Source organism: Bombyx mori, chromosome 23 (genome assembly GCF_030269925.1).
Source record: "Bombyx mori chromosome 23, ASM3026992v2".
Lineage (NCBI taxonomy): Eukaryota > Metazoa > Arthropoda > Insecta > Lepidoptera > Bombycidae > Bombyx > Bombyx mori.
The window spans coordinates 17,783,584-17,800,509 of NC_085129.1; the positions used below are offsets into that span (position 1 = coordinate 17,783,584).

The window sequence follows — 16,926 nt, forward strand, 5'->3', positions numbered from 1 at the left end:
CATAGACATCTACAACTAAATGCCGCCAGTCATCTCGAGACATGACTTCTAAGGTCTCAGTTTTTACAGTACAGGCCGCGCCACCCTTCAAACCGAAACGCATTACTGCTTCACGACAGAAATAGGCAGGGCGGTGATACCTACCCGTGCGGACTCAAAAGACCTTCTACCATCAGTAATTGTACTAGAATTAAAATAAATACTCAGAGAATCCCTTGTACTCTTCTCAAGACTTTTATTTTTATGACTGGAAGATTACTGGTGGCCTGAAGGCCTTTCCAGTTTCACCAAGAGAGGTGAGCGAGCAAAGGCTCAGCCAGGAGGGGTGGGATTTGCTAACAGCTGCCCGAGTGCCTCGGAAGGAGACCTAACAACTCAAGAGCAATTGCTTCGCTCATGAATCTACTACCGGATCGGAATCACGACCCGCTGAGAAGATCTGGCGAGAAACTCAGCGAGCTGATGCATGGGTTAGGTTGCACGTCGACCTCTTTGTCGAGCTCGAGGAGTACGGTTACCGGGGTTCCTAAGCCTGTTCCTAGTGTTAGAGCTGAAGGCGTCAAGACACCTACATGAAGCTATAAAGGAGTGGTGACATTCCGAGGACAGAGCACATCGCAATATCATTATAAATTAAGTTTATATATTAATAAAACGTTTTTATTGGCAATACCACAATGATAAATTGTCTTTATTTAACATAAACTTATGTTGACTCACGTGTGGTTCATTCCGATATGCTTTCCGTTCGTTTTAGGTAAAATTAACATTAGTTTTATTACGATATCGTATATTTCGTGGTTATCGATTCTGTTAAATGATACGTGAGATTCGTCTTAAAAAGGGTTTCTTATTCTAAAATAAATAACCGGGAACAAATCACGCACGATCATTCAGCTCCAAATTTAGGAATCCCAGTGCTATGGGTACCAGAGACTGACATACATACTTATATAAATGGTAGGAGCACATTCCCGATCCTGCGGAAAGAATGGAAAGCAGTCGACGTCGCCCCAAACACGTCATTTCGGATCCTCCCGATCCACTAACGGTGCTTTTAGTTACCTCAAGCACCGGTCATCGTTCTCGTCGAACCCGTCGCTTGCGACGAAGGGCTCGACGAGTAAATTAACCCTCAAACACAGCCCACTGAGTTTCTCGCCGGATCTTCTCTGTGGGTCGCGTTTCCGATCCGGTGGTAGATTCTGCGAAGCATGGCTCTTGCTAGGTTTCGTGTTAGCAACGTTATCAGGTTTGAGCCCCGTGAGCTCACCTACTAGTTAAGGTGACGCTGATATAGCCTCTCAAAGCTATCAGCTTAGGTAGGAAAAATAAAAAGGTAGGAGGACCTCTTGTGAGTCATTCGTCCCAACTCCATACAAGGTTGTGTTAACTTTTACGCAATCGAGAACGTTAAAAAACTCGAACTAAGCACAGTGAGCAATGTACTTAAATAAATAAATAAAACATTTATTTTTTAATTCTTCACACAGATCAAAGTATCAGATAAATTCAGATTTATGGATAAACTCCGTACTATTGTAGAAACTTGTTTAATAATATGTCAAATTTGCATAAATATTAAAAGAATGAACGTCAAAACGTGTTTGTCTCTCGTGTCATCGGTACTTTTTAAAAAGCGTAATAGAAATACAACGGTTTACAACCCATAAGCCACTTATAGCGACCAGTTGCCCCTACTAAGTTTCTCGCCGGATCTCCTCACTGGGTCGCGATTCCGATTCGATGGTAGGTTCTGCGAAGCACTGCTCTTGCTAGGGCTAGTGTTAGCTAATTCTCTCAGGGGGGCGTAGCTGGAATAAGCGAATAAGTAGGGTAAAAAAGGCTTGCTCTACGGAAAACCTTTTTCAAACGAGACTTGTGGAGAGTATTAAGCGGTAGGCGGCGGCTTGGCTCTGCCATGGCATTGCTGAAGTCCATGGGCGACGGTAACCACTCACCATCAGGTGGGCCATATGCTCGTCTGCCAACAAGGTCAATAAGAAGTAAAAAAAAAAAAAACATTAAGAACAAAAACTTTAAATTAGTCTGAAGAGCGGAGGGAAAGTATTAATTTTGCATATTTTTCGCAGCACAATATTCTGTTTAATCAGACTCGTTGACTTTGATTCGTAGAGTAAGTACTACAGGGTCTCTTGGTTAGACTCTCAAAAAAACTTCGATAAAAAGGTAAAATTGTTTTGTATTAATTAATGATGTAAAATTGTCGCGAGCGTAACGACTGAAAGGGCTAACAGATTGTTTATCTTTAACAAGAATGACCTATAACGACTGTAATTTGGTACAATTTCGCAAGAGAATATTGTCTTATCTATTTTTCAGTTCATAGACGTCTACTGCTGAGCATAGCCTCTCCAAGGTTCGTCACAACGATGGATCCCGAGCTATCTCCTCGACCTTCAACGGGTCGTCGTTGTATCTTCTGGGAGACCTACCCACGCTACGTCTTTCAGCACGCAATTGCTGCTCGAGAACTTTTTGGCCCCTGCAGCTAAATTTTGCGTTTTACTAGCAATATACCCTGCCCACTGCCACTCCAACGTCGGTATTTTATCGACTATGTCGGTTAACATTGTTCTCCAACGAATCTCACAGGAAAACTATAGTAACTTTAGTTAAACTGAAAATAATAATAAAACACAATATTGCGCATTAGACATGTTAGCGAATATAAATGTCATTTCAGTTAAATATTCAACAAGGAAACACTATAAGATAGACTGTCTGGTTTAAAATATGCAATTTACAATTCTAGTTGTCCGTATATATAATCAACGGTTGACATAATTTTCATTGTTATACGACAAGTCCTCATAAGTCAACGTGGAATATCGTAGTGGTCAAAAAACTGGAATTATTAAAAAATAAACTCGTTTTGTAGCTTATTTATATGTAGTTGGCATGAGACCCGGTGGTTATTGATTTGGAGTGATTCTATTAACATGTATTTACGATAACCAATGCCTCAGTGCGCAGTACCTAATCTATGCGAAAACGAAACGAAGCCACGTGTGACTTTACGCGAAAGAAATTAAACGACATATAGTTGAATAACACGATATGTATGCGTTAAAGAAAAACATATATTTATAAATATTTTTTGTTGTTGTTGTTAACAATGTTTTTAAAATAGAATGGTTTTTGCGTACCTACTGACTATTGTGATGTGCCTACACGCGTGAAGACTAGCTTATTTAACATTATTAATATCGTGTTTTGGCCAGCCGTAGACAGTATTAAAATTAAATATACCAGATGATGACCGAGCTTTACTCGTTTTTTTTTTTTTGTAAAACCTCTTTTTGTGTCTTTAAGGCGGTTAGTTGTCAATTAAGAAAAATAGTATTATTATTCGCCAATAGATATCGGGAAGAGTTGATTATTGAAAACACGATAAAAACAACATTTTCTGAAAATAAATCGTAGCTAGATCGATTTATCGCTCCCGAAATCCCCTGTATACTAAATTTTATGAAAATCGTTGGAGCCGTTTCCGAGATTCAGATTATATATGTACAAGAATTGTTCGTTTAAAGGTATAAGATTCAACGAGGAAACATATCAACTGCATTATGATTGATGCCGCTTGATATAATATGTACAATTTTCTACGAGTATTCTAGTTGACATTTTAAGGAACAGGAGATATAATTTGTTTGTCACAGCTATTTTAATTTGAGAACTACGATATCAGGACTCAAAGTGGAAATCGAAGTGTGCGGTTGAAATCAAGACTTAGGACGTCTTGTGAGTCCGCGCGGGTAGGTACCACCACCCTACCTATTTCTGCCGTGAAGCAGTTAATTGCGTTTTAGGACCAGTGTTAGCAAATTCTCTCAGGTTGAGCCCGTGAGCTCACCTATCTGTCCGGGCGTATCTGGAATAGCCTCTTAAGCTACCAGGTAGGATTATACTGAGCTACAGGAATCAAAATCGGTGACCACTCAATCGATGTGATGATGAAATTATTAAAACAAGTATGTTGATAAACGAATTTTTCTTTTTCGATTAGAACACACACCCTTTGTATAAAAACAATAAACACACGCTGTATATAAAATCATCCGCAGACAACATTGATCATGTAATGATTTATACTAAGATCTCGTTTTGTTTTGATTAGATTAAAGCAAGTTTGATACAAAGGACTAAACTAGAATGTTCTCGCGTCTAATGCAGGAAATGCCTTTATAAAAACCTTTATGGCATAATATGCGACTAGAAAAAACCTTTAGGAATACGATCGATTTACCGTGTCCAATGTCCTACGAACTTCACGTGATTGTGTGAAAATACAATTCTCACGGGAAACTTAACTCGGAAGACTGTTTTTTTTTGTAGGGCCCAATTTTTGATATGTTTATTTTAACACATTGACTGTCATATAGGTCACCGGTGCCCTACGCGGCGCACTGAAGTAATTCTGTCGATTTCTCTCTTCGATCTTATTATTAAGACGCCGGAATATCTAGTAGACTCTGGGATTAAAGAAGTATAATAGTATTTGACAATAGAACCATAATAATGTTTAAAGTTTTAATTTCAATTAATTATAGTCTAATTTCGACTACTGCGGGAACCACTAGTATTATCAAAATCGCATCTATGATAGTAAACTGCGTTTAATTCTATTTCTTAATTAATTGTTTAGAAAGCAGAGGAACAAGAAACGAAATAGCAATAGCAGACAATAGCGGGCAACAGAAATCTTGATTAAAGATTATGTGGATTCGTGAAAAAAGAATTCGTTCCGGTTTTGGGCGTCCGTGTTTCGGTAGCTTACAATCTTGGGAGTCCTCGTCCACTCGTACAGTGTGCTTAGTGAAAGTTTTTTGAACGTCCTCGATAGCGTAAAAGTTAACTCAAATTTGTATGGAGCGAAATATGTGATCATAGAAGTAATAAAGTCTTTGACGATAGAACCTATTCTATCTATTTCTAAGACTACAACCATACAATAGAAGGCAAAGTTAGGCAATCCAGACGCCTTAGTAACAGATATCGACAAAATTACTTCAGTGCGTCGCGTAGGTCACCGGTGACCAACGTGACAGTTAACGAGTTAAATGGACTACGGGTGTGTCTGTAGTTGTCTATGGCAATACCGTCTATGCTTTTCTAAGCGTATAGGCACACTGTGATCCGAGAGATATCCAAAAAGATTGAATTTACTTAATTTGCGCGTTCACCAATGAAACAATTTTGACAGTTGTACAAATTCGAATATAATATAAAAATTTCATAATGAAGCGAAGCCATATTTTGCTTTTTGAAACACCTGTGGTGACGTCCATAAATAATATTAAAGTTTAATCAATATTTAATTAGTTTTTTGGAAATTAACAAAACGAATGATCGCGGCAGATGGAGGATAATTGTGCATGAGAGATTAATGCAGCCGGGGAGTCCCGACCCTCAGTGATGAGGAGAGCGACACAAGAAGGAGGAGGAATTTAATAGTTAAAGAATAATTTATTAAACTAATTGAATACAGTCATGTTTACAAGTCGTTCAAAGTATAAACCTAAGTATATGACCTATATAAATATTTTTTATTTTTGGTGTTTAGTTGTGTGGACTAGGTCACAGCCCACCTGGCGTTAAGTGGTTACTGGAGCCCATAGACATCTACAACGTAAATGCGCCACCCACCTTGAGATATAGGTTCTAAGGTCCCAGTATAGTTACAACGGCTGCCGCACCCTTCAAACCGAAACGCATTACTGCTTCACGGCAGAAATAGGTAGGGCGGTGGTACCTACCCGCGCGGACTCACAAGTGGTGCTACCACTAATATAATATGTAAAGTAAAATATATAAAGTATGAGCCCAAAACACGTCATTAAGGATCCTCCTGATCCATTAACGATGCTTTTGGTACCACAGGCACCGGTCACCGTCCTCGCCGAACCCGTCGCTTGCGACGAAGGGCTCGACAAACGAATTAACCCATAAACACAGCCCACTGAGTTTCCGCCGGATCTTCTCAGTGGGTCGCGTTTCCGATCCGGTGATAGATTCTGCGAAGCACTGCTCTTGCTAAGGTTCGTGTTAGCAACGTCGTCAGGTTTGAGCCCCGTGAGCTCACCTACTAGTTAAGGTTACGCTGAAATAGCCTCTCAAGCCTGTCAGCTTAGGTATGGAAAAAAAAAAGAAAAAAAAAGTATGAACGTCAACATTAATTACGCTCTATCGGATATCGTTAACGTATTACCATTGGATTAATGTTTTAATGACATCTGTAATTAAATAGTGACGCACCTAAACATATCTAAATCGATTAGTGCTGTTTGTTGTTGTAAACAATGATTAAGGTTTCGACACGGGAGGCTGTTTTAATCTTTTCTTTATTTATTTTATTAGCTCGGTGCATTTATGCGGTAGGCAGCGGATTGGCTCGGCCCGTGGCATTGCTGAAGTCCATGGGCGACGGTAACCACTCACCATCAGGTGGGCAGTATGCTCGTCGCCCAAAAAAGGAGGAGGCTCTCAATTCGTCTGTATGTTTTTTTTTTAAGTTTGTTACCTCATTGCTTTTGACTGGGTGAATTGATTTTGATGATTCCTTTTTTATTAGAAAGCTGACGCTTCCCGTGTGGTCCCATTTCAATTTAGTCCAGTCCTGATAATGGCATCCATGAGAAAACCATATAAGTCTTAAATTTGAATTAAGTACGTACGCGACAAACAGATGAATAACTCAATATCACGGCAACCGATTTCGATGATTCTTTTTTTTTGTGTATATTAATTTGTTATGGAATATCTTTTCTCGTATAGTATTATACTTATTTGGATAGGTACTGAACTCTATTATTTTATTAAATTTCAAGAATTGTCATGTCAGTAAACAGTAGATCTTTGTTTTAAGTTGGCCACCTCTGCCATAAAGGATCCGCTGCTCTTTATTGATTCAATTAAAATCGCTTATATTATGTTGTTTTTTGTGCGCTTGTCCATTACACTGACTGACAATATATTGACTAGTTATGACGGTCACAGAATTCACGTCTCTTATTAGTGAAAACTTTTAGCGACCTGTCAGAAAGCGATGGAAAGAAGTATATTGAATATAAGAAAAATACAAAGGATAAGAAGCGAATACATTAGAGAAAAAACAAAGCTGATAGATGCTCTCAGGTACGCTCTGACACAAAAGTGGCGCTGGGCAGGACATCTTGCGAGATATACGGATAAAAGATGGACATTACAAGTTACAACATGGGAAGGACCAGCGGGCAAAAGAAGAAGAGGACGACCAAGAAGCAGATGGATCGACGAAATAACAGCAGCAACTGGAAAAAAATGGAGAAACAAAGCCAAGGATAGGGAAGAGTGGAGCAAGCTGGAGGAGGCCTATACCCGAATGGGGTTCCAAGCACAAGTTTATATTTAATTTTGTAATTTTTATTTGATAAGGTGTTTTCTTCTTTTTTTTCTTTTTTTCTATTTGTGTTTTGGAAATAAAATGGGCTTATTATTATTATTATTAGTGAAAACTTAGCCACGATACGAAATTAATATCCTGCGAGTTAATACGAATGGAAATTTTTTAATTTAATAATTGAACCGGGTCAGAAATGAAAGTCTTTTAGATTGGTTGTAACGGCTCTATTGATATTAAAATTTGTATATATAGTATAGCATAACGAACTTGCAGATAGATTAATGTAATATTATTTGAAGATATTAATTCATTATACAAAGTGACGATATAAATTTAAAAATGATTTTTTTTAAATATTATTGACATAAGTTACGGCCTTATTCTTTCTTTTATTTCCTACCTATTCTAGTGACCTCGAGGGGTCATACTAGATTCACGTCGTGAGGACCAATTGTCGTTAACCGAAGATCATAGAAAACACAACGTGATGGTCGCCATTAACATTGGGACGTGAGGTCGAAACCTCAACTCTATATGTCTATCCTACCCTTCAAATCAGAAGCAAGAATTTACCCGATTTAGTTCATAATATACCTTAACATCAATTGAGGTATGACAAACACAGTATTCTATTTAATAATATATTTCTATATTTTTTTATTGCATATATGGGTGGACGAGCTCATAGCCCACGTCGTGTTAAGTGGTAACCGGAGCCCATGCATCTACAACGTAAATGCCGCCAATTATACTATTTTTATTTTTTTATAGGCTTGTTTTTCAAAAATATCTACTATTCTCTTACAAGGAAAGATGATAAGTAATGTAATATTCCGTGTCAGAATTAAACATTTCGCGGATGATCCTTAGCCGAGGAGTCAAAGCCATAGTCAGGTTTCTTTTTTTCTCCTACCTATTCTAGAAACGATGGTTCATACTAGATTCACCGAATGAGTAGATGAACTCACGGGGCTCTAAACTGGGACGTTGCTAACACTAGCCCTAGCAAGAGCAGTGCTTCACAGAATCTACCGTAGGATCGGAAACGCGACCCACTGAGAAGATCCGGCGAGAAACTCAGTGGGCTTTGTCTGTGGGTTGCCAACCACCGGTATAGGGTAAAGTGCAATTATATTTTCACGGCGGCGAATTCGAGCGGTATGCCCTTTTAATTATAAATTTACGTCATACCGATTAAATCTGTGACCATTTGCGAGAACAAGCTCGGATTGATTAACGTGAGGCGCTCTTCGTGTTCACTACCGTCATACATAACGCTACGTTTAAAAGAGATTATATTAAATTCGCAGTCCTTTTTAGGGTATTTTCAACCGGAGTTGGATGACTGCAAAAGTCGTTTATACTGTACAAATTATTTTTTAAGACTTGTAATTTTTTTCTTCTTTTTTTTTTTAAGCCGGAACAACATTGAAGTTTATTTTTATTAATTTTAATTACGCGTTTGTAATTGTTTTTGGAAGAAAAAAACAAATATTTTTTTAAGCTATTGCATAGATTTTATCGCGGGCCTTGAGCGCGGCGACCGAATCATGAAATTCCGTAACGAAAAAAACCTTACACCCCTCACTCCGCCTACCATGTAGCTCGCGTTCAACACATTCACACGTTGCGCTTGTGTAGTGTTTGTGAATAAGCGCGTGGCGTGACGTCACACTGCATGTGCATCATGAAAAGTCTGCCCATCACTCTCTAGCGTGGTCTAGCTTATGAGTGTGAAGGGGGCAGTTAAGGTTTTGCTTTTATTAATGTTTAATATAGCGTGGTCTTGTTTTATTATTGTTTTAATATAAAACTATCATTGTCTAATTATAATTGCATAAGTTGATAAAGAATGCTGTGCAATAGCTTTACCGCGGCAGTTCCCGAGTGCCACACGTTTTTTTACGTTTTAATTTAGTTTTTAATAATTTCATTGACTATAGAGGTGTGCTGATGTGTTTTTTTTATTGCTTAAACGGGTGGATGAGCTCACGGCCCACCTGGTGCTAAGTTACCGGAGCATGTAGACATCTACAATGTAAAAGCGGCCACCCACCTACGTATATATTTCATTCGAAGTCAAAGCGAATAAAATGAAATCCTAAAAATTCAAAACACGTATTTTTCATTCATTTAGCAAACACTTCGATCGTACGTAGGTAATTACAAGCGTGACGAACGAAATTTTACACTATTAGCTAATGTAATTTGTATCCCTAATTGAGATTTTCTTAATTGCCGTCATGTTTCTGTTGTATAAATACAAAAATTGAACAAAAAAATAAAAGAAAAAAATCACATTCAGTCCGAAAAATGAAAATATCATCAATATAGTTTCGAATTTACTGGTGGTAGAACGTCTTGTGAGTCCGCACGGGAAGGTACCACCGCATCGTCTATTTCCGCCGTGAAGCAGTAAAGCGTTTCGGTTTGAAGAGTGCGGCAGCCGTTGTAACTATACTGAGACCTTAGAACTCATATCTCAAGGTGGGTGGCGGCATTCACGTTGTAGATGTCTGTGGGCTGTGAGCACGTCCACCCATCCAAGCAATAAAAAAAAATACCAAGTGGGCAGAATATTCAAATGACAACAAATAACACCTAAGTCTTCCGTGACCACGAAAACTGTCCGAAATATCGGAAATTACACTAATAACAATTCAAAAATCGATATCAAACCGTAAAAACTGTTTTAATTTTGTCTACGATCCGCGTAAATCGAAGAAATGACTACAAATAGGCAGCGTAGCATGACTTGCAAATGTAGTCTAAGCTTTAGATTTAAAGATGTCTTCAATATTAAAAAGTATGCTTTTAAAGTTCAATAACCTTCAGCCTACAACATGAAGGGGGTCAGTATATGTATGCCACTATTATCTTAATGATTTATTGATCACGTCGATTTTTAACAATTAACTCAGTTAAAATAATACTAATGACACGTCGGTCGTGTGCGGGACAGACTGGTGCACTGTCACGTGGAGGGCGACTAGTCGCAGGGACACGTGAACTCACAGAGCCTCCTCTACACACACACATGATGTGTGCACCGGCCGAGTGCGGGACAGACTAGTGCACTGTCACGTGGAGCGCGACTAGTCGCAGGGACACGCCGACTCACAGAGCCTCCGCTACACACACACATGATGTGTGCACCGGCCGAATACGGGACAGACTAGTGCACTGTCACGTGGAGCGCGACTAGTCGCAGGGACACGCGGACTCACAGAGCCTCCGCTACACACACATGATGTGTGCACCGGCCGAATACGGGACAGACTAGTGCACTGTCACGTGGAGCGCGACTAGTCGCAGGGACACGCGGACTCACAGAGCCTCCGCTACACACACATGATGTGTGCACCGGCCGAATACGGGACAGACTAATGCACTGTCACGTGGAGCGCGACTAGTCGCAGGGACACGCGGACTCACAGAGCCTCCGCTACACACACACATGATGTGTGTGCACCGGTCGAATACGGGAGAGACTAGTACACTGTCACGTGGAGCGCGACTAGTCGCAGGGACACGCCGACTCACAGAGCCTCCGCTACACACACACATGATGTGTGTGCACCGGTCGAATACGGGAGAGACTAGTACACTGTCACGTGGAGCGCGACTAGTCGCAGGGACACGCGGACTCACAGAGCCTCCGCTACACACACATGATGTGTGCACAGGCCGAATACGGGACAGACTAGTGCACTGTCAGGTGAAGCGCGACTAGTCTCATGGACACGCGGACTCACAGAGCCTCCGCTATACGCACACATGATGTGTGCATCGGCCGAGTGCGGGACATACTAGTACACTGTCACGTGGAGCGCGACTAGTCGCAGGGACACGCGGACTCACAGAGCCTCCGCTACACACACACATGATGTGTGTGCACCGGTCGAATACGGGAGAGACTAGTGCACGGTCACGTGGAGCGCGACTAGTCGCAGGGACACGGAGTCTTACAGAGCCTCAGTAACAATATAAATGCAATGTGTGCGTGAGGGTAACGATCTCTGAAAGGTTACTGTACTCAGTGCAAATTCTGGGCTAATTGAAACATATCGGTGCTGATAATACAGGTTTTTTTCTGCCTTTTTTTCCTGGTAATTTCGTAAATGTTGCACTCCTTCAACATACATTGAAATATTATTTATAATAATATATATTATTTAAACAGACATTAAAATATTATTATAATGAAATCGAGGCCGCTGTGATAATAGAAGTCATTAGTAGATTTACATAGTTGTCTGGTAGAGATCGCTTTTAGCGATAAGACAGTATATTGTACAAATGTGTCTACTTGTTGACTGTTTTTTTTAAATGTTGTGTTTTAGTGTACAATAAAGTATATTCTCTCTCTTTCTCTCTCTCCCTCTCTCTCTCTCTCTCTCTTAATATGGTTTACATCAAAAACGTTTGTTTCGCAGTGTATTTGATAAATTCAACTAGTGATGTCATTGGCATGACTGCAACTAATCTATTTACTATTTATTACGACGTCGTTAAAGAAAAAATGTATTTTATAGAAACATAAACTATATTTTATCGCTTTGAATACAGCAAGCAATATTGTAATGAATACAAGTTCTGAACAATAAGCGTTGGTCTACTGAGCAAAGATGTTTCTTTTGTCGTATTCTTCCAAATGCTTCTTTCCTTTATTAGACCTATTTAGACCATCTTTCCTATTTCGGAATCGTGCCGGTTTCAAGGGGGCACTTCTATTAAACAATACAAAGACGACTTGGATCTGAACTCCCCAGGTGAGTGTATTTAATAACGTTGCGGTAATGAGCTCATTTTCCGGTCACCAGTTCATAAGGTTAGGCGAGAGCTAATTCACCCATTAAACAAACAAAAAAAAAACAACTAAAATACATAAAATAAATACAAAGTCGATGTATATAAGGTTCCCTGTAGACTTCGAAAAGGTTGTATAATCTTTCAGGAAGTCTTCAAATTAGCCAAACTGGTGAAGTTTAGTAGCGTTCGCATCGAAGTCAAAACAAAGCTACAAAACCCAAGAAAATAATTTCTTATACGTCAATTTGTCATAATATAATTATTTTGTTAAAATAACCTTCGTAATGACGTAGCAGTAAGGAAATAATTTAAAGACAAAACTGTATAGTTTTAATTTTATCATTTCAATATGTATTTATAATGTAATAGTAAATTTTTTAATGGCGGTAGGACCTCTTGAGAGTCCGCGCGGGTAGGTACCACCATCCTGCCTATTTTATGCCGTGAAGCACTAATGCGTTTCGGTTTAAAGGGTGGGGGAGCCGTTGTAACTATACTGGGACCTTAGAACTTATATCTCAAGGTGGGTGGCGCATTTACGTTGTATATGTCTATGGGATTCGGTAACCACTTAACACCAGGTGGGTCGTGAGCTCGTCCTCCCATCTAAGCAATAAAAAAAATATTCAAATAAATGACATAATTATTTTTTTAGCGTATTCTACAAGAATGACAGCCCCGCAAATTCAGCGGACCGTTCTTCAAATGATTCCGTGTTAATTTTTTTTCAAAGGGTCATTAAGAATTGTAAATACAACTAATAGTGAGTTATAGATAGAATTATTTTACCGCAAGATACTGCGAAATCAGTTTTTAAATTATATATTTATTGAAAATAGATACTTCTTAATCTATACTACTTAATATATCAATCTACAGTGGTTTTTACGGATGTTCCGTTATAACTACTGAACCATGCATCCGACTGACTTGAAACTTGGTATCCATGTAGAAAATACATGTACTTAATGGATAGGCTAATATTTATATGATTGTTGGACTCCCTACACCAGTTGCGGGGGCTTTAATGATGAGAATCTTTATGAGAGTGAGAAATAATAATGTTAATTTTAAATGCCCAGCGAAGCGGACGGGTAGAGCTAGTATATTATATTCCTAGATATATTATTTAAAGGGTTCTTGCAACGATTTTCATGTTTGATGAGTTTCCGATATTACGTCGTGTTGTAAGCGCCATTTTTTCTCTATCTATTCGCTGGTAGCCTAAAGGGTTCCAGCTGCCCCTGGACAGCTATGTGGGCTCACGGGCTCAACCTGAGAGAATTTGCTAACACTAGCCCTAGCTAGAGCAGTGCATCGCTGAATCTATCACCGGATCGGAAACGCGACTCACTGAGAAGATCCGGCGAGAAACTCGGTGGACTAAAGCACCATGATCTTGGGAACGGGATATGGGAAATTAAATGCGATAGACGTGATAAGGAACAGTAAAAAATAGTCTGTGTAATGTAGTCACGAAAGCTTAAAATATTTCGTAGATATTCCTACTCTATTATTACTACTCTATTATTATTATGTAAAGTATAGGAAGAATTAACACATTCTTTGTTTGTTTAAATAGAATACTTTCCAATAATAAAATCTTGTATTAATTTTGTCAATCGTTAATTTTTTTTTGTTTAACGGCGTCATTTCCTAAGAAATTTTTTAACAACTAAATTATAGATAAAAATATTCACAAGTATGACGTCAATAATGAATTTAAATTTTTCCCTAGAAGAAACTGTTTTAGTTTAAGTAAGTCAATAAACTGGATTAATGTATTTTTTTTAGCAATGCATTTAGCATTAAATTCATAAGCAAATGCCTACATTAGGTGTCCGCATTATAATAAATTGTGTATTTACTATTGAGACAGTTGAAAACCATCAATTATACTTTGTGAGTAAATTATTTTAAGAATTTAATTTAAGAAATCAATTTAAGACTAAAATTAAATTAAATGCATATTAAACGCAATATATTGTAATAAAACAAAAATCGTTTATACATTACATAAGAATATGCAATTTACGCATTTAAATATATGTATATATATTTTTTTTCATGCTAACGATGCAAATGGTTTTATTAAATGATTAAGGTAAGTGGTAAATATAAAGTCGTACTTAGGTACTGTATTAACCTAATAACAAACAAAAATAAAAATTGTCTGTCTGGCTGACTGTTTCATAATCTGAAAAACCATTAATTACCAACAATTTTACACAAGAATGTTTAATAATTATGAAAATGCTTAAAGACTCACATTTCGGTTGCCTGGCGACTTGACCCTGTTTCCGCCTTTCGAAAAGTCTGTTAATAATCGCATCCTTTTTCTCATTAAAATCGATATCCTCGAAATTATTAAGTCCCTCGCACTCCGAAAAATCGCATTCGATATTCGATTTCTCAATCTCTATTCTTTTCAATCGATTATTCGTCAGGTCCTTCATTTCCTTGTCCGCCGAATACCTTCGATTCGTCACTTTGTTCCAAATTTGAACTAAGTCTTTCATGTTGTTGTTTTTTTTGTTTTTTTAATTCACTTTTATTTTACAAAACACGTCCACTCTCAATCAGAATGTACAAATATATCACGGACGTTTCGAGCAATAAAGTGTATAATGACAACAATTCTTTAATACGATTTTAATGGCCTTCTTTCAAAATATCGTTCCGTGATTTCGGGACCGGCCAAAAAGCAGTTTCAATGTCAGTTGGTCGCTTAAAGAGAACAAAAAAAAAATGTTCGTAATTTTTATTTTTTAAAAAACACGCACACATATAAGTACAAACACACTAAACAGAAAATGCACAGATAAAATAATGCAGTCACATTTTTCGCGCGAAAAAATGCTACTTTCTTTAGAACGGAATTCGAAAAGCTGTCAAATTTGACAGGTAAGAATTTCGCTCGTATTTTTTTTTTTTTTTTACTTTACTCTCGTGTTTCTGTTTACGTTGTTTACAATAAATGTGTTGTAGCATTAAATGCCGAGAACATAATGAGATCGGACGGTCAATTTCCGTCTTATATGTATAAATTTGCACAGTCGCGCGCTAAGAATTTGACGTCACAAACGCGTTTAAAAAATGTGACGCGCAGACAACGGAGAAATTCCATTTTAATCGTATAGACAAAGATTTATGTTTCAATACATGAATCGTTGTTAATCCACTAAATAGATGAATGTTTTTACTGGTAGTAGGACGTCTTGTGAGTCCGCACGGGTAGATAACGCCACCCTGCCTATTTCTGCCTTGAAGCAGTAATGCGTTTCAGTTTGAAGGGTGGGGCAGCTGCTGTACTGTTAAAACTGAGACCTTACAACTTATGTCTCGAAGTGGGTGTCGGCATTTACGTTGTAGATGTCTATGGGCTGCGGTTACCACTTAACATCAGGTGGGCCGTGAGCTTGCCCAACGATATAAGCAATAAAAAAAATTAAATCATCAAAAATATCGTATCGCTAAATAGATCCATCTAAGAAATTTTTGACGTTTGGGATTAGTTCATGCCAAAATGGCGGCAAGAGTTTGAATGACATTTTGACAAAACTTATGTGACCTACATAAGTACGTTTATTGTGAAATATTTATCTAATTATTGTTAAATTTATTATAACTATTAGACTAATTATAATCATTATACTAACCATTATGTGCCTTAAATGCATTTTGTGCACTTAACTAGGCTTGCGGAAAAGGGGTTTTTTGGGAAGGAAGTTTTGCTGGTGGTCCGGAAGCCTTCTTAGCTTCACCAGGACACGTGGCGAGCACGGACTCAGCCAGAAAGAGTGGGATTTGCTTCTGCCCGGGCACCTCTGAAGGAGACCTATCAGCTCAAGGGCAGCTGCTTCACGAGTACATCCACTACCGGACCGGAATCGCGTTCCGCCGAGAAGATCCGGCGAGAAATTCGGCGGGCTGATGCTTGGTTTGGGTTGCACGTCAAACTCTTTAGCGAGTTCGAAGAGTATGGTTACTAGAGTCCCTAAACCTGCTCCTAGTGTTAGAGCTAAAGGTATATAATAACAGATTTTGTGAGTCAGATGGAGAGCAAAGGGTGTATTTCGGTTTCATAATTATAATCGTGGATACAGAAAGAGCGGCTTTCGACGGAGCACGTGCGATAGTGACCGGGCATATCCAGTGTGCTTGCTTAGTGCGAGTTTTTTAACGTTCTCGATAGCGTAAAAGTTAACTCAAATTTGTATGGAGTTGGAACAGCGCCCCTAGCGGCAAACGCAGGTAACCGTTCGAACTCCATACAAATTTGAGTTAACTTTTACGCTATCGAGAACGTTAAAGAACTCGCTCTAAGCACACAGTTGCAATTTACAACGTAAAGTTCAAGCGTTGGCACAGTCTTTGTAATATATTTCATTTCAATAAAGCATTAAGCTTACAGTATATCATTTCTTTATTATTATCAATCGAATAGTACAGTAACAAGGTATGCGATCTTAAAGCCAACAAGGCGCTCTGTGTAATTGAGATTTGAAATTAGTTTCGCACTCTTATTCAATTATGCTAACGTTTATTTAGTAAATGTAAATTTGTAGATTAATTATGTAAAAAAAAATTACTAAAATAATGTATGCAGTTGTTCTACTGGTGGTAGAACCTCTTGTGAGTTCGCACGGGTAGGTACCACCGCCCCGCCTATTTCTGTCGTGAAGCAGTAATGCGTTTCGGTTTGA

General features: G+C 38.5%; 1 protein-coding gene and 1 long non-coding RNA gene across 6 annotated transcripts in view; one reads left to right on the forward strand and one right to left on the reverse strand.

The window, feature by feature from the left end:
- The window catches only part of LOC101740110 (scavenger receptor class B member 1), a 105,244-nt gene that overhangs the window by 59,282 nt on the left and 29,036 nt on the right, over window positions 1-16,926 (reverse strand). Inside the window, exons 1-2 of one of the 5 annotated variants that reach the window (XM_062675347.1) lie at window positions 15,161-15,227; window positions 14,490-14,947 (exon numbers count right to left, since the gene is read on the reverse strand). The exons of 3 other annotated variants lie outside the window; for them this stretch is intronic. In XM_062675347.1, coding sequence (XP_062531331.1) covers window positions 14,490-14,739 — 250 coding nt within the window. In that variant the 5' untranslated portion in view covers window positions 14,740-14,947; window positions 15,161-15,227. Of the gene's footprint in view, window positions 1-14,489; window positions 15,239-16,926 lie in introns of those variants that run through there. One more of the 5 variants, XM_062675346.1, reaches the window with a different exon arrangement.
- On the forward strand, window positions 1,605-3,288 carry LOC105842296 (uncharacterized). The gene is made up of 2 exons (XR_001139993.4): window positions 1,605-1,749; window positions 2,344-3,288. It is a non-coding gene; the product is annotated as an uncharacterized LOC105842296 (long non-coding RNA).